The sequence below is a fragment of the Humulus lupulus genome, chromosome 3, assembly GCF_963169125.1.
Source record: "Humulus lupulus chromosome 3, drHumLupu1.1, whole genome shotgun sequence".
Taxonomy (NCBI): domain Eukaryota; kingdom Viridiplantae; phylum Streptophyta; class Magnoliopsida; order Rosales; family Cannabaceae; genus Humulus; species Humulus lupulus.
The window spans coordinates 209279669-209298802 of record NC_084795.1 but is presented as its reverse complement, the minus strand read 5'-3'; the positions used below and the strand labels follow the sequence as shown (position 1 = coordinate 209298802).

General features: G+C 36.7%; 1 protein-coding gene across 1 annotated transcript; it reads right to left on the bottom strand.

Annotated features, from left to right (window-relative positions):
- Window positions 1-16533: 16533 nt before the first annotated feature.
- Window positions 16534-18801, bottom strand: LOC133823392 (outer envelope pore protein 16-3, chloroplastic/mitochondrial). Its single transcript, XM_062256166.1, has 3 exons — window positions 18645-18801; window positions 17707-18065; window positions 16534-16913 (listed from the first exon to the last, which is right to left on the bottom strand). The coding sequence occupies exons 2-3, from the start codon at window positions 18035-18037 to the stop codon at window positions 16765-16767; spliced, it is 480 nt and encodes a 159-aa protein (XP_062112150.1). The 5' UTR covers window positions 18038-18065; window positions 18645-18801; the 3' UTR covers window positions 16534-16764.
- Window positions 18802-19134: the final 333 nt, after the last annotated feature.

The window sequence follows — 19134 nt, the reverse complement described above, 5'->3', positions numbered from 1 at the left end:
AAGTGAATTAACACCGCATGTGCTTTGTAGACACCGTATTGTGAAGTCAACCAGAGCACCTAAAGACTCTCTCATAGAATATGGGGCAAGTGTGTACGCAAAAACTCCCCACACAAAAAGGACCTTCATCGCATGCCCCCCAAGGCATTAGATCAAAATGGGAACAAAGGAAGGCAACCTTGCACGGCGTGTACCCCGCGCCAAGGGCCTCACATGAGGTCGCCCAACATCTCGTACCTCGCGCGAGACCACCTCACCAAGTGCCTCGCACGAAGCCGCCCAATGTATCGTGCCTCACACAAGCCACCTCGCCCAATGCCTCGTGCGAAGCTGCCAATGTCTCGCACCTCACGAGACCACCTCGCCCAGCGCCTCACGCGACACTTTTGCGCTTGGTACCTCGTGAGGGGGCACCCCAAATATACACACTCGCACCTAGGCATAAGCCTTACAAGCATCAAGAGCCTCTCTCATGACAGTTTCATATGACCACCTTGCCAGGCCCTCTTATTCCCCTTGGAAGAACGTGTCTTGCTAAGGAGACCATAGTCTATTTTCTAGGGTAAGTGCCACCAACAAGATGTATCTCGTGTATGTGTCCCGTTTGAAACCCCAAGTGTCCATACCTAGCTGAATATTGAGAAGCTCAAGACACAAGCGCGCCTGGGAAGGGTGATAACATGTATGGAATACATGTACAAGTACAGAAAGCACAAACAGGACAAAAGGGACCGAGGTACATGTACAACGCCCGTGCCCAACAAGTAATGGCAGTAAAAGGATGGTACATGGCAAAGCCTCCCCCAGCATGCTTCTGACATTCGTACCAAACAAGTGGTGGAGGTATGACATGGTACAAGGCTAAGAGCATTTTTCCAAGCCTCTGGCATGTACTGGATCCGACCATCACTCCTTCAGCACCACTATCAGTTGCACCACGATCACCTGCAGCCTACAGATGCATCTTTTTGTCCCTTTGAGACCATTAGGTATTAAGCGCCACCAGCGCTCACCTATAAATAGAACCTCACTTCACCAAGAAGGAGAGGTTGGAAAATTCATTGTAAACCCAAACTATTGAGCAATACAAACATTTTTTTTTTTCATTTTTACTCTGCAACTTTACTCCAAGTATTCTTAAGTTCTTCATTTTCTTATCAGTCTTTGAGTTTTCCAACTTATCTTCGTCGACGAGTTCTCACCATCAACAAGAAGATGCAAACCCTAGTATTGAAACACACTTCTTTAACTTTGATGAAGGTTCAAAACCCTTGTTGAATCCACCACTTTGAACTTCTTCTTCTTTAATGAAAAAATACAACCAAAAGCTTACACATGATTTGTATCATTGTCCTAATTCTCTATTTCCCAGCCCACCATTGATGCTTGAGGCTTTTTCTAAGAAGAAATGAGAATTATGATTGAACAAGCCTTAAACTCACAAATTCAAGCACTTTATTTATGAGTTTCTTGGAGAAAACATGATATTCTTGAAAGCTAGAGAGAGAGAGATATGAGAGAGTGATCAAGTCTTCCAAATCTCTATAAGAACATTTTTATAGTGTAGTCATCATCATTAGGTCTAACCAATAGGATTAGAGCTAAATAACTCGTCATTTGGAGATTAAAACACGTGTTCGTATGAACATGTCAAGCGACTTTTGAGTCCCTTTGCATCTAGGCGATGCAACTCCTCCTAAGAGGCAACACATCGCCTCCTCCTCTAACTTGTGACCCCTCCAACGAGCCTAAAATTTCTCCAAATGATACCAAACCTTTTGGGGATCCTTAGATACCTCCATGTATCACTTTGGACCAAAAAACACAATTTTTAAGTTCATACAATTGAAACTCAAATTTCACATCTTCATTATGTGAAATTCACTAAGTGTTTTATACCTTTCTTGTATAACAATACTTATCATTTGTATTTAACCACTCATAAAATTATATACTCCAAAGAAACACTTTGAACCCAAAATGATAAATTTAAAATGCCTACAACAAAAATCAATCCGAACATATTGACTTTAGTGAAATAGTTTACTATTTTGCACTTCTTTGTGCATAACTTATTTAACTAATCCTAACAAAAGGTGTGACTTTAATGTTGGCTTTGGATTGGTCTTCCATTTCATGTTGAAAATGACATATTGACTTTAGTTTTTGCACTCTAAGAGTTCCTTCTATTTTATTGAGTTAGGCTCTTCAGTAGAGAATGTCACAAGTTTGTTGTCCAAATTTCTTAAAGTGTTCTTAATCTATGTTTATTTTACACATATATTAGTTGTGCATGTTCTTAGGGTTGATGAAAAACTTGTATACCCAAATGACTTTTCCTTCTTTTGTTCTCTAGTTGTATTACACTCTTATTCTTTTTAATGAAATATTCATTACTGCAAAAAAAAAAAAAAAAAAAAAAAAATTGGTTGTTTTTTATCTATGTTTTACCAAAAAACATGGGATTGTTAACCCTATATATAAATATAAATTTTAGTTAAGATGTGTAATTAATTTTTATTTTTTATTTTTGAAAGTAATTATGTAATTATATCTTTTTAAATCAAATTTTTATATATTAAACTATTAAAAAGTTTAGAAATACTTTTTATTTTTAAGTTATATATTTTCTTTATCTATTTTTCTTCATCCTTCTCCTTATTTGTATTCTCATGAACCAAGCTTCTATTTTGGTTCATGGTGTTTTTTCTTATGATTTTCAAGAATTCTCCATTATATTTTCTTCTGTTTTCTTTAATATATTATATTTTAGAAATTAATTTATTATTTTTGTAGATTTTTTTCTCATTTTAAATCACTAATTTTCTCATGGTAAGTTTATTATTTTGTGTTATCTACCATTATTGTTTTTTCTTTCTATTTTTTCACACTTTTAAACTTTTTAAAACTTTATTTTTCTATTTTCAACCATTATTTTCTATTATGTATTTTATTTAATTTTTTGTGTTTTTAATTGGATATTATTATTTTTAGGGATTTTTTCTTCACTATACCTATAAACCAATTTTATTTATAATAATATCTAACCTAAAAATAATTACAAAAATCACGTACCTATATTTCAAAAATTACACTTTGTCTATACCCATATTTCAAAAAGTTTCACTTTGTCTATATCCATTTCTTTTGGAGTTTTAAAGTTAAGTTTCTCTTCTCTAAACATATTCCACAAAATATGGGGATAAATCCCACAACAAAGTGGACATTTTAGTTCAGCACGCAAAAGAAGGGAGGAAGTTTGGAGGGCAGAATTTTTATGTTGTTTTGGGTTTTTAAAAGCTATCTTTTGGTTGCCTTCAAAACAATTTAAGGTGCCAATTGGATACCTTTTAAAACATGACTTAATTTTTAGGTTATATTATTGTATCTTATTGTTTAAGATACATTTTGGTTACTTTCAAACTTATTTTAACAAACTAATGAGTGATCAAAAAAGTGTGTTTTTTATTTTACATTTAAAAGTTAACATATATGGTATGTTTGGTACCCCGTATTATGTCGTATTGTATTGTATTTTAATGAATTGTGTTTTATTGCATATTTTTATATAGTAATATGTTTGGCATTGACTTGTATTTACATATAAATAAAAAAGTCAATACCAAACATATTACTATATAAAAATATATTATAAAATACAATTCATTATAATACAATACGATATAATACGGCGCATCAAATGCACGTATCATAAACAAGCCATTTTTTAATTACTTTTTGTTTACCCAAAAATGGCTCCCGATGATGTGGCAAGATTTTCTTACACGTGGCAGTTTCGAGTGAAGAGATCCTGTTCAACCATCGAACCAGACAATTGTTGATTCATCAAGTTTCGCATTTTAGGTGTGGCCAGTCTGGTTACATACTTTCATTTACTTCCTTTGAGACATGCAATCTTGTAATAATTACATTTATTATGTTTCATTTTATTACCTTGATATGCTGATCTTAATGGTAATTAAGGCCCATGTAAACCCCCTTGAGCCTATAAATAAGAAGAAGAGGGCTCAAGGAATGGACCTTTTTTTTTTACTTTTGAACCTTTGATCTTTGTATTTAGAGCGAAAAAGCATAGTGTGATTATCCATCGAAATTGTAATCCTCTCAAGACTTGTGAAACTCGTGAACCCTAGTTCATTGATCACATCATTGGGATTCAATATCAATAAGAACACTAAGTGGACGTAGGTCATTACCATCCAATTGGGGCCGAACCACTATAAATCGTTTGTATTATTTGCTTTCCATTTGATTCTTTTCTTGTTTTCATTTCATTTCCTGTCGTTATTTTGACTCCGTGTCGTTGGCCAAATCAAGGGTCAACATTTTTGGTGCTTTCATTGAGAGAATTATTTCGAGATTTCAAGAAGATCAAATGGCTAAGACATCCAAGAAAACTGGGCAGACTTCCGCCGCTGCATCAACTCAGCCTCCTCCTCCTCCAAATGTGGCTAAAAATGAGCCACACTTGGATTTTGAGGAGGAAGAAATGGATTCTAAAATGGTGAGGGCAACACTGAGTGTGTTGCAGGATGAGTTGGCCAATTTCAGGGCCAATCAAGAGAATGTGGCGGAGACCTTGGCGCTACAGTAGAGAGAAATCGAGCGTTAGCGCCAGGAACTGAATGAGCAGCAGGCAGACATGGACCGTTGGCAGAGAGATGCCACTGCTGCCTTAGAAGCAGCCATTCAGTTGGCTTGGGGACAAGCTGCATCGGCTTCTCAACTGGACCAGCCACCAATCGCACCACCAAACCAGGCCCCAAACCCGAGTCCTCCACTTCAGCTGGCAAGCCCTCAAAGGCCGGAGCAACCGCCTGCAGCTCAACAGGATATCCCAATTCAAGATCCTAAGCAGCAACCACCTTCTCAAGCGGCACGAGATCCTATCATTTATGGATGCATACTCTGGGTACAATCAAATCAATATGCACCCACCTGATGAGGATCACACTAGCTTTTGGACTGATACAGGGATTTACTGTTACAAAGTAATGCTCTTCAGTTTGAAAAATGCTGCTGCGACTTACCAGCAACTAGTCAATCACATGTTCAAGGAGCTGATCGCATAAACATGGAAGTATATGTTGAGGACATACTGGTTAAGTTGAAGAAGGCAGAAGAACACATAGGAGATTTGCAAGAGTGCTTCAACGTCTTGAATAAATATCAGATGAAGCTGAATCCCCTCAAGTGTTCCTTAAGAGTTGGATCAGGGAAGTTCTTGGGATTTATAGTAAACTCACGAGGAATTGAAGCTAATCCCGAGAAGATCAAGGCCCTGGTGGATATGAAATCGCCAACGAAAATCAAAGATGTTCAAAGTTTAACTGGAAGGATCGCTGCTCTAAGTAGTTTTATCTCAAAGTCCACGGACAAGTACGTCCCATTTTTTAATCTACTTAGGGGCAACAAGAAATTCGAGTGGACGGAGGAGTGCGAACAGGCTTTCCAAGCTTTAAAGTCTCATATGTCGCAGTCACTGATTCTATCTAAACCAGTCGAAAAAGAAACTTTGTTCATCTACTTGGCGATCACAAAAATTGCTGCTTGTGCTGTTCTAGTAAGAGAGGAGGAAAATGTGAGGAAAGCCGTATATTATGTAAGAAAAAGGCTAAGAGGAGCAGAGCTGCGGTATCCGCCTATTGAAAAATTAGCCTACTGCTTGATCTTAGCCTCCAGAAAGCTGCGGCCGTACTTCCAAGCTCACCCAATCACAATTTTGTCTGACCAGCCTCTACGGCAAGTTCTGCAGAAGCCAAAAGCTGCAGGCCGATTATTAAAATGGGCAGTGGAACTTGGGCAGTTTGAAATCTCTTACTTACCATGAGCAGCAGTAAAAGGACAAGCTCTGGCCAACTTCTTCGCGGAGCTCACTGGGCTTCCAGACAGTGAGCAGCCAGAAGAGCCTGAACCTCAAAGCCAAACTCCCTCTTGGAAGTTGTTTACAGACAGTTCTTCAAATGAACATCACGCTAGAGTCGGAGTGATTTTGATAATGCCTAAAGGGCATCGATTTCATTGCGTGATTAGATTCGACGTCACGGCGTCTAACAACGAAGCCGAGTATGAAGCGCTGCTCGCAGGTTTACGGTTAGCCAATGGCATGAACATAAAGTCACTTGAAATCTACAATGACTCCCAGTTGGTGGTTAATCAAATTACTGGGGAATATCAAGCTCGAGGTTTGAAGATGGTTGCTTACTTGAATAAAGCGAAAGATTTGTCGGCACAGTTTGAAAGCTATACTCTCCAGAAAGTACCTCGCAACCAGAACTCAAACGCTGATGCTTCGGCCAAACTAGCGAGTGCAAAGGATGCTGACACGCTGAACATAGTGCCTGTTGAATGGCTGTCCACGCCAAGCCTCCAAGTAGAATAAACCTCTCTGGTGATCCAGGAGGCGGATACATGGATGGAACATTTCATTCATTACTTGACGCATGGTGTGTTGCCGACGGACAGAAACAAAGCCAGGACTCTTCAGCGGCAAGCTGCTAGGTTCATCCTGGTCGACGAAATTCTATACCGAAGAGGATACTCTATGCTACTCCTCAGATGTATTTCAAAAGAAAGGCCAAATAATTAATGAGAGAGGTCCATGAAGGCTTTTGTGGGGACCACGCTGGGGGGCAGAGTTTATCGAAAAAGATCCTAAGGCAAGGATACTTCTGTCCAACAATGAATGAAGATTCGATGGAATTTGTGTGAAAATGCGAGAAGTGTCAGAGATTCTCCAAGATTCCATGAGCAGCCCCTAATGAGCTAAAGCAGATGCAAAGTCTATGTCCATTTGCAGTATGGGGTATAGACCTAATTGGTCTTTGCCCACAGGGAAAGGCGGCGTTAAATACGTCGTAGTGGCTGTTGATTACTTCACAAAATTGGTCGAAGCTGAGCCACTTGCAACCATAACGACCAAGAAAGTGCTGGACTTTGTGGTCAAAAACATAGTTTGTTGCTATGGGTTACCAAGAAAAATTGTCTCATACAATGGCACACAGTTCGATAGTAATCTGTTCACGGATTTTGCGAGTGGCATGGAATTATCAAAAGCTTTTCTTCAGTTGCTCACCCTCAGGCAAACGGGTAAAGTTGAGGCTATCAATAAAACGATGAAGGATACTCTGAAGAAAAGGCTTGAGGAAGCCAAAGGGGCATGGCCAGAACAGTTGCCTGAAGTCCTCTAGTCATACAGAACATCCCATCGAACAGCAACCGGCCATACTCCATTTTCCCTAGCTTATGGATATGAAGCTATGCTGCCTGTTGAATTAGATCTGCCATCACATCGATGGATAGCATATGATCAAGACGCCGACAACCAGTTATTGATGGAGTCTTTGGATTTGGTCGAGGAAAGGCGCGAGCAAGCCCAACTCTGAGTAGCAACTTACCAGCAAAAGGTCGCCTGGTATTTCAATTCTAAAGTACATGAAAGGAAATCCAATGTGGGAGATCTAGTGCTTAGAAGGGTTTTCCTTAACACTTGCGACCAAGTTGCTGGAGTACTTGGACCTAATTGGGAATGACCCTACCAAATCAAAGAAGTCCTCCATCCAGGCACTTACAAACTTGCTCGCTTAAATGGAGATCTCATTCCTCATTATTGGAATGGAGAACACCTGCGCAAGTACTATCAATAAACAATTATTCTTAAAGAATTGGCTTGTATTAATTTTACTTTTTACAAGTTTATAACAAGGGTTAGTCATTTTTTGTCACTGGTCGCTTATAAGTGTAAGATCATTTTAGTGATCACTCGTACAGACACGATTTGTCCATTTATTACGAGAAATAAAAGGGACTGTGCGCAGCCAGTCAATCTTGCCAACTATTGTATTTATTACAAGTACTTGCTCATTACGTGTGTTGTTTTGCTATATTTTCATTTTTACAAGTATTTATTCCGAGCAGGAATGTTCGAACAGGTCCTAGTCAAGGCAAGTGACCAAGGACCTAAAGCTCCTCAATCACTTGGGGGGCATATAAGGTATCTAGTAAGAAAAGCATATCAAAAGGTATGTAAACACACGAGCAAAATAAGTGAAAGCATGCTACGGTACTTAGAGTATTTTTTAAAATTTTGTTATTTTGTGAAATCAAACCAAAGTACTATGCTAAGTTTGGTCATGCAAACATATGTTATAATAGAATGCAAATATTATAATATCAAAAATGAAATCATTTACACCGCAAGCAGTTACTGCTTGGATGTAATTGTCTGTTAAAAGGAAAAAGCTGCCTGTGCAGCAATAAAAATAAAAATTGTCTTTACATCATGAGCCATAGTTCGTCTATCTCAAAATAAAGGTTAAAGAAAAAATAGATAAAAGTTACGAAGCGACCGGAGAATCCTGCTGAGGCTCTTGTGGCTACTGGTCGATGGCAACTCCTGCGTCTTCCTGGACACCCTCAATGCCTGTTGCTAGAGAGATCTCGGGAGACCCTTGAGTGTTCTCTTCTTCCAAGCGAGCAGCACACCTCGCCAGCTCCGCCTCCCTTATATGATCTGGTAGATAAGAGAAGTTGGCCTTGGGATTGCATTTCAAGAACATATAGAAACACTCAAACGTCGCCCCCTCATAGTTTTCAAGGTTGCGGGCGTTCGCCTCCTTCAGTTTAGCATTCTCCTTGCGGCTTATCTCCAGCTCTGCTTGAAGCTTGTGGGCTTCCTGATAGTTCATAAGTGAGGCATCTTTACACTGCTCCTTGGAAGCAGTGATCTTGGCGATTGAAGCTTCCTTCTTCTTCAGCTCCTCTCCGAGGGAGGCGAGCTTAGCCTCGGCCATTTGCAACGCCTCGGTATGCTTCGCCTCGTCCTCCTTGAGTGCCTCGGTATGCTTTGCTTCAACTTCCTTGAGGTGATCGGCGCATTTAGCTTCGATTGTTTTGAGCATCTCGGCATGTTGGGCCTCGGCTGTGCCAAGTTGGTCGCATAGCCTTTTCTCAAATTGAGCAACCAGTGTCCTCGAACTCCGCCAGCCGGAGCTCATGGTGAAAACTCCCTGCGATCAGAAATAGATAAAACTGTTAGTAGGAATAAATTGACAAAGAAAATTAGTAAAGTATGGTAAAAGCGGTGACTTACGCTAAGTACTTCGTTTAGTGCACGGTTGAAGACCTGGTCGACTGCAATAGAGCCTGTCTCGTTGATAGCCTCCCGACTGCGGCGGTGCTTTGTTATCTTGGTCAACCTATCTTTGGCTGAATTGAGCACCACGCTCGTGAGATCTTCTCTTGAGACTTCTTCTGGGCGACCAGTAGGCATCTGGTCAGCAGAAGCTGGAGGAGTGAGGTCAGCAGGAGCCGTAGGAGGAGTCTATTCGACTGGAGCTGAGAGATTTTGATTCACAGGAGTTGGCGTAGGAGTTGTCTCTTTGGCAGGAGTTGGCGGAGGAGTTGTCTCTTTGGTGGGAATTGGCGCAGGAGGATCCTCTATTCGAACCTTTTTCGCGGAGGGGTTGCTACAACCCTCCCCAGGCTAGCGCTTGCTGGACTTTTTCTTGCTCGCTGATTTGGCATATAGGTCAAAAGCTCTGTCAGCAGGCATGTCTGTAAGGAAGAAATCACATGAACAGTCAGGCAATATAATAAAAGGAGCTTGCCAAGTTAAGGAAATAAGGGAAAAGAAATTAAAAGTATAATACCCGAGCTATAATTACTGGTCGCTACACTATTTACTTTACTAGTGCTACACTCACTCTCTGGCCTGAAGAAGTCTGAATTTAAAGTAGGGGCGTATTTAAAATTTCCGTCCCCGTCAAATAAGTGACAGGGAATAGGCAGACTATCTAAAAGCGAAAAGTCAGTACCGTTCTCGTCTGATGATTCAAGAATAGGGTCGGGGTGTTTTGAAACTTCCTTATTGCCCTTCCGTAAAGGGACCGGAGTAGCGGCAGTTCGCGGGGCGCTAGTAGGTTCGTTGATGGTCACTCCCGTTGCCCTCCTCGACGGGGGTTGTGACACATCTTGGTGTTTCTCGGGGACTTCACCACCAGTGGCACTCCCCGTTGTGGATTCCCTCACATCCTGGTGAGGTGCCAGAAGGCCGACCAGCCTCAAATTGGTCTCTGTGACCAGCTCTGTGACGCTTTTTTCTACGTCGGTCATGCTAGCCAAAGATGCCACTCGTATCTCCATCTCTGGAGTAGGAGTTAGTGTAGCCATGGACCTGAACGGCATAAAAATTCTAATAAATGTGTGGGAAAGCTAAAGGAATTTAAGCGACCAGAGAATAAAGAATTTACCTCCTTCAGTGAAGGCCAAGTTGTTGGCGACCAGGTCTGTGGTTAAAAAGTACTCCTGGAAGTACTTTCCTACATTTGATTTGTAGGTGGTCTCACTCAGGAAAACGCGAGTCGATTCCTGGTGGAAGAAATGAAAAAACCCCATGTTGTTTTGGTTGGGGTTGGACTTGAGATCGAACAAGTAGTTGATCTCATGTGGCGTGGGAACAGACCACTTTTTATGGCTATAGAGGATATAGAGGGCATAAAGTGTTCTATACCCATTTGGAGTTATTTGAAAGGGAGCAACCCTGAAATAATTGGCAACTCCCTGGTAAAAAGGATGGAGAGGCAAGATTGCTCCTGCCTCGATGTGGTATCTCGACCAGGCGCTGAAGGCGCCGCCAGGCAGGTTTGCCCGCTGGTCAACGGTGGGTTTGAATAAAGTTACCCCAGAAAGTCCGTACTTCCTGAGGTAATTGGTTAGCATCCTAGCAGTAATGTTGCTAGGGGGTGCAACGTACCACTCGACGTCTGGTTGAAGGACGTCTCGGGGTTTGGCTTGTGTTTTGATTCCTGGCTCAGGGGTGTTTTCAGCTCGACCGCTGGTCGAAGGAATTTCAGCTCGAGGAGCAGGTTGATTTACAAGAGGTTTGGTTGGTTTCTTTTTCTGGGTGGTGGATTTTACTCTACCCATGTTTGATGGACTGGTCGAAGGTCTGTTGGATGGGGTATGGGAAAAAGGAATTTCGGAATGAGTAACGACGGCTGTTCTTCGTCCTTGAGCAGCTGGGCAAGCAGGTCATCATCGATTGGCCTCTCACCTCCCCAGGGGTCGTGCATGAAAATCTACGAACAGAGCAGAGGAGATGAAAATATATGGCCCAAAAGACCAAGAGGTGTTAATAGTTGGAATAACGTTGCTCGTATATAAAAGTTAAGCTTTTATACGACCAACAACATTCTAAAAAAAACACTAGGTTATATGAGAACAGTTTGGAAAATGGATCAAAAAGAAAAAGTAAAAAGTTTTTCATGAAAAACTTTTTCGACTCTGAAGGGGCGGGAAAAACCTAGTTTTTCTACAAGCTTAAAAATATAATTTTTACTTCAATTTTACGCCCTAAATTCATAATCCTAACTACCAAACTGATCCTTAACCCCTGCAAAGTATTATTTCAAGCTCAAATATACGTGCCTCTTTTGCCCTGAAACAAAATTTTCAAGAACAGTAAAAAATATTCAAGAACTCGTAACCTAAAATGGGGATGAAACAAATATTGCATGGCATCTCAACAACTGAAAAGTTTGAGAAACTTACTTGTATAGAAGTTGGAGTAAAGTTCTGTGACACTAAGTCGATCTGGTTGGGCAGGAACTTCATGGATCGTCAAAGACCATCTGAGCTTCTGAAGATTTTGCGCCTTGTTCTTCGGTGTTCTTGAGGATAAAGGTAAAATGTAAAAAGTGAAAAATGATTCTGAGGGATTATTTATATTAGACGAGGAGCAGTTACCGAGGTAATCATGAGGAGTAACTTTCCAAAGCATGGGTAAGTGCAATAGCCGTCAGACCACTTTTGGAAAACCGTAAAGACAAGATTAGTTGCCTTTGTTGAGAAAGCATGGACGACTCTGACAGATTTGATGGGGCATTCGAAAGGTCGATCACCTAAGTTTACTTTATGCTGGTTGCAGTAAAATAAACTTGGGGGGGGGGGGGGGGGCAAATGTTTACCAAAAAAATGGCTCACGATGACGTGGCAAGATTTTCTTACACGTGGCAGTTTCGAGTGAAGAGATCCTGTTCGACCATCGAGCCAGACAATTGTTGATTCGTCAAGTTTCGCGTTTTAGGTGCGGCCAGTCTGGTCGCATACTTTCATTTACTTCCTTTGAGACACATAATCTTGTAATAATTACATTTATTATGTTTCCTTTTATTACCTTGATACGCTGATTTTAATGGTAATTAAGGCCTATTGGCCCATGTAACCCCCCTTGAACCTATAAATAAGAAGAAGATAGCTCAAGGAAGGGACCTTTTTTTTTTACTTTTGAATCTTTGATCTTTGTATTCAAAGAGAAAAAGCATAGTGTGATTATCCATCGAAATTGTAATCCTCTCAAGACTTGTGAAACTCATGAACCCTAGTTCATTGATCACATCATTGCGATTAAATATCAATAAGAACATTAAGTGGACGTAGGTCATTACCATCCAATTGGGGCCGAACCACTATAAATCGTTTGTGTTATTTGCTTTCCATTTGATTCTTTTCTTGTTTTCATTTCATTTCCTATCGTTATTTTGACTCCATGTCGTTGGCCAAATCAAGGGTCAACACTTTTATATTTGGTTAATAAAAAAGGTAACTAAAATTCAAACATAAATATAAATTAACAGGCTACTATTTTGTAGTTTATTATTGACGTTGATATTTGGAAACATATTAGTATTGTTACTTTTTTTGTAACTTAACTGATTTTCTAATATTTATGATACCTTTTGGTTACCTTATATGTTATTTTGGAAACTCACTCAAGTTGCTTTTAAAAGAGGCTTGTTTTGGATACTTTCTACTAACTTTTAACTGGGAAATAACAAAACACATCTTAGTAACTCATGAAGTTAGATAGTTGTGTTTTGATTTGTACTTAAGTTTGAATTTTAGTTACTTTTTAGTTAATCAAATATAAAAGTAACTAAAAAAGTTGCTTTTAAAGGATAATAATTATGGTCACCTTGCTCGACGAATGTGAGAATTCGTAGGATTGCCATGTACCGAAATGCATTAGTACCACACTTGAGTTTTGTTATCGCTGTTTTCCACCCATGACTCGTGGCCTGACTCAATTGGTCTGTGGGCCCTCTTAAAGAGGTACGGGCCCATCCTGAGCCCAATAAACGGGGAAGGACGAAGTCTTGATAGCCCAATCATCATCGAGCCCCACAACGTTCGATGGGCGCGACCATAATGAGGGAATCAGGACTAAGATGCAGGCCCGACTCATCTTCCTGATCCCAACCTACCTGTATCCTCCGGGATGCCAATTCTATTTAAACTATTTTACAAAACGCAAGGTCCAAAAAGTAATTTGTCAAAACACGGGGTCCAAACAGGTAATGAGACAAAACACATGATTCAAAAATGTATAAACCCTAAATAAAATGCAAAGACAATGTGAGATGTAATTGTTCCTTATTTTTATATCGTAATCATGTTTTCAAACCTATCTATTAATATCATCAAACCAGGTTGCCAATTCTTAGATTTTTTTTTTTGGTTTTATTTCTGGTTTACTGATATTGTTAGTTAAGTTTTTTTTTTCCTGGTTTGGCAAATAGTCAATAATTTTATTGATTTTTTTGCTGGTTTTTAGTTTTACTACTGTTTTATTAGGCTTGTTTATATCTAGCTAGTTACTAATTATAACTTGTTACTAATGTTTTCAATTACTGAGTAGTTCTAAGTTACAGGTTGAATGTCGTTCTTGATTTAGGTACCAGTTCCTGCCATAATAATGCAATTCTTAGTTGTTGTTTTCTATTAAGTTATTGGTTTATAATTCAGTTGCTACTTGCTACCATATTTCTAGTTTTTGCTGGTTAAGGAACTTACATCTATTTTTTTTTTTTCAATTTCTGGCTGATATTCAGTAATTAGTTTAAATGTATTTCTTGGATAAATAACTAAAAATTCGCTTATTGTTGAAAAGAAAATTGAATAAATTAAAAAATAATATATGTTGTGTTTGGTAAAATTTCTGTTTTTTTATTTTTTAAACACAAAAATAGAAATATTATTTTTATTTTTGTTTTTTTATTTTAAAAAAATAAAAATATATTTGGTAACTATTTTTGTTTTTTGTTTTTAAAAATAAAAAATAATAAAAATGTTTGATAACTTTTATTTTTATTTTTTGTTTAATAATATAAAATGTGGTGTTGATTTGAAGAAGATAAAAAAAATGAAAAGTCGAAAAATGGTTTAAAAAATTTTGAAAGCGAAAAAATTTTATTTTCAAAATTTAATAAATTTTAATTAAAAATTTCAAAAATAATAAATAAAATAGAGTTACCAAACACTATTTTATGTTTAATTGTTAAATTTTTAATTAATTAAATAAATAACTATTTTTTTTTAAGTGTTATCAAACATCACCATAATTGTTATAGAATAGTTACTACTTTTAAACTAAGAAAAAGATATCTAGTTGTCGCGTCGTGTTTTACAAATCTTAGATTATACAAACTCCTAACTTAAGATTCTAACTCAATATCAATTAGAAAACCCCCATTATTTACTGGAATTTTGTTATCAGATACCACAAAATCGACAAGATCACAATTAATTACCAATCAAAATTTCATACAAACATAATGTTAGATTCGTCTCTACAATTTTGTTTTAGTCTAATATGTTGTAGAAGAAGCAACTAGTTACCACTCTGAAACTAAGAATACTAAATTTTAAAAGAAAAAACATTAAATTTAGATTCAAGAATTAATCCAATATTGATTATAAATCTTGATATATTACGAAAACTAAACATGATTAATTTTATTTTTTAGTACCACAAAATTGACAAAATCATGATTAGTTTTTCATCACAATTATTAAAAAGAAAAAAAAATCACAAATTGTTGCTATAATCTGTTCTCAGAAATCTCACTAGAGTTAAATAATATGACTGTGATAGAATTGATAACAATACTGTAATCTAAAAAATTTGATTGCACGAGTTGTCGAAGAATAGGAAGATATGGGGTTTGTGATTACTTATTTTTAGAATTATGAAAGAATTTTTAATTTGTTGATTGAAATTTTTAAATGGAAATTTAAAGTAAAAGGCCTCAAATAAATAATTATTTTCGTAACTAAATTCTATATAAAAGTTAATTTTTTTTTTTCAAGAAGCTAACCATTATTTTTTAAAACATTAAAAAAAGGATTTTCATTTGTTTTTGATTTATTTTATTAATGAAAAATTTTAAGATTTTTTTCTTGTTAATTTTTTTTTAAAGTTTTTAATGTGCAAAAAATTATTAGTTTTTTTTATTTGTTTTTAGGCTTAAATTCATTTCTAAATTTTTTAATGGGTTTTTTTTTTCATAAATACACTTTTTTTTTATGTTTTTCTACATTTTTATTACCCCTAATTTTTTTTTTTTCAATTTTACTAACTCAAGTTTTCAAAAAATACGATTTTAAAGTTTCATAATTACAAAGACACAGTCTCAACTAAACATAAACCCTACAAAAATAGAATATTGAAAAAAAAACATAAAATCAACGAGACAACAACCCCAATAAAATATTAAGAAAATAATTACAAATCAATTAATCAACTCATTGCATCAACAAAAAATAAACTAAAAACAAAAAAAAAAAAATCTCTAAAAACTTATCCCTATATTTTAAAATGTGTAAAAAATAAACTCAATTATATCACAAAACAACTAAATATATACCAAAAATAAACTAAAAGTAACTTGAAAAATATTACCATTAAACAGAGATTATTTTACAAATATATATAAACCTAAAGTATACCTAAAATAAACTAAAATCAAGCCAAAAAGATTCAAAATTTTCACAAGAATCCATGTTATGTAAAAATCTCTTTTTTATTTGATTTTAGCTTATTAGTTTTTTTAGGTTTTTTTTTTGTGGGGGTGGGCCTAAGGTTTTATGTTTTAAAAATATATTAAATTTTTTTGACGGGTTTAAGTAAAAAAAAACTTGCAAAAATCATGTAAAAAAATAAACTCATCCTTTAAAGGTGAAACAAATTAGTACTCCTACTCCTTCACTTGTCATGTTTAGAGTTGGAAATATTTGTCCGAACTCCAACCCAAATATTTATCGATAAACTAAAATGTTTAAATAGATCAGAACTAAATTTCAAAGTTAATATGAAATCAAATGCTTAATATATTAGGCAAAATGAGGACAAATTAGACAATTAAGATCTTGGATACAATGTACAGACTTAAAATACATGCCTAAAAGAGCGGACAGCTTGTAGATTTTAATAACTGGTGTAAGACAAGAAGAATGCCCAATTCGAGAATATAAAAATTAACTCTACATGGCTTGTCTAATTAATTATTCAAAGCAAATAATGGGTTGCTTGTCAAATAATCCAGAAATTGTTCAACAATCATACTTCAAATAAGATCACTTTTTTTTTTCTACTGCTAAGTTCTCTCAATCAAAATGTTTTGACCTTTCTCATTTCAAGCTATTGCCTACTATCCTCGGCAATTTCCGAGCCAATTGAAGATTCAAAAGTACGTTTGATGAATAAATAACATTATTAGTATGCAATGACAAAGAAAATTTATTCAAAATTAATACCTACATTCAAGCTTCGAATTCAAAAGGCATGGAAAGAGAGAAAAAGAGAGTATGATTACATCTCTGAAAATTTAGCTAGTTCAACAATACAGCAACTCATTCTCTCCCATTAAATGGCAATATGTCCTCTTCAACAGCAGCCTCGACTGATTATGAATCAACTGCGGATCGTTTCTTGGTGGTGTATGGGTAGTACTCCTTGCCGTTGTCAATTCTTGTGGTCTGACCTCCAGCATCAATAGCAGCAGATGTGACTGCCAATGCTGCTCCAGCAGAAATAGCTGTTGAAATGCTTCTTCCTGTAACACAGAAAACAAAATCAGTTCAATAAGTAGACATTAGTTTTGAAATTAACTGCCTTGAATGTTTTCAACTACACATTTGGCCTATTACAAAATAAATCAATGCACAATTTAGAATTTTTGAAACATAACAGCAAAGACAAAGATCTGTGAAATTCTAATATTTGATTTTGAAATTTCAGACCAATGGACAATGAAACATACGCATGGATTTGATGTGACAGAATTATATCATAATTAGTGAGAAACAAGATGTGGAGTGTTAAAAGCATTATGCAGATTGGGAGAGTAGAGCAACTTTACTCTCACTCTCACACACTGCATTTCCCACTAAAACCCGTAATGAGCAAAACAAGAACAGTTGGACACTCAGTTTCTGGTAGGAGTAATAGTTTATTAAGCTTCTGATAGCAAGGTAAACATGCCATAATCAAGGAACATATACTACGGCATTCAAATCCAGCAACCTCAAGACTATCCCTATTTGGTTATGGCAAAGATGTTTAATTCTAATAAGCAGACAGGGACACATATAAAATGTTCAATCTCTAGATAAGCATCAGTTGCATTATCATAGAGAAAATAACCCCTGTATGTTCTTTCAATGATAGTTGCAAATAAACCATTTATACCCCCAATTTGTAATGATTTGAAAGAAACCGACTTTTACACAAGTATATTAATTAACATAACATCGTAGAGAAAATACAAAACCAAACAAAAGCTAATTTTTCACTCCCTACAGCAAGACAGTAACACGATTAGGCATTCAATACAATGAAATGCTAACCTCTGTAGCCAAGAATAGTTGACCCAGCAACAAAACCACCAACAGCTCCATTGACAAAATCTCTCTTTTTCCTATAGTTCTGCATGAGCTGCTCAACACCAATGTAAACTCCCCCAATCGCAGCAAATGTCACCCCATAATTACCCATCATCTTCAAGGTCCTAATCAGCCCAGGGAGGGCGACACTTCTTTCAACACGCGGCACATCATACCAAGTAGCAACAATGGTTCCAAAAATAGTACCAGTAACAAAACCTGTAGTTGCCCCTTTCATTGTTTTCACAACTGGCGTGTCTTCTTCTTCCAAATACCTACGCTCAGCTGGATCCATGGCTCTCTAAAAGGGTACTCAACAAAAACTGCAATATATTACAAAGACAAGTACTTAGAGGCTTAGTAATTTTCCATAGGAGAAAAATCATTACATTAAAGAATCTCCATACTTGTCTATATCAAGCCATTCCAAAAGAATTTCTGTCATTGAAAACCTATTTTTATCTTATTTCTAAGGAATAAGGATATTTCATGATCTCATAAAACTATCAACTTGACAGGACCCAAATTTCACTTTCCACAGAGAAAGTAATTGGTACAAACAAAATGAGCATTTTCCCCAAAATATTATAACTTAAATTAAATTTAGCCATTCCATAGTGGTTTTCTGAATAACGAAGACCGATTCAGTGAAGAACAAAAATCCCAATTCTATAAAAATCAAAAACCCAATATTTCTGAAACAAAATTGGTAATTGGGATGAAAGAAAAATGCACCAAAATCATACTGGTTCTTCTAGTACACAGAGACTCGTGAAAAAAAGCAGATCAAATCGTCAGTCGAAAAAACGAATTTAATATCAGATTGAAACACTGCAAAATCTATATACGTATAATACGTATGAAATACCACATATTGCAAGGGGAAGGGGGAAAAAGAGTACCTATAGGTGAAATAGAGAAGCCGAAATAGAGAGAATGAAATTAGAGAGGGGAGTACAACTCAGAAGACTCTGCTGCTGCTGGCGCTGGGGAAGCCTGCGTTAGTCTTTGTCCGATTTCATCTGCACCTCGGGCTGACTTACGGCAGTAGTCTTGGGCCTATTACATTCTTAATGGCCCATCTCAAACTATTCGTTTGTTTCATGGGCCACATTTAGCTAGAGTAAGAGGAAGAGAAGTTTAGTCGGAAAAATAAACATAGTTTCTATATCTATGGAAAAAAAATAATTATACAAAATATAGTTGATAAATATTTTAAATAAAAATAATAAAAGAATTATTATATATATAGACTATGTTCGATATCATGTTGATAATATTAAATAAATGTAGCGTCTCGAGATTATACTAAGCTAGATAGTAGTAGTAATAGCTTGTAGTATTTTAGTTTTCTTAGATATTGGTTCGAGCCGGGATTTAGTTGGAAACTCA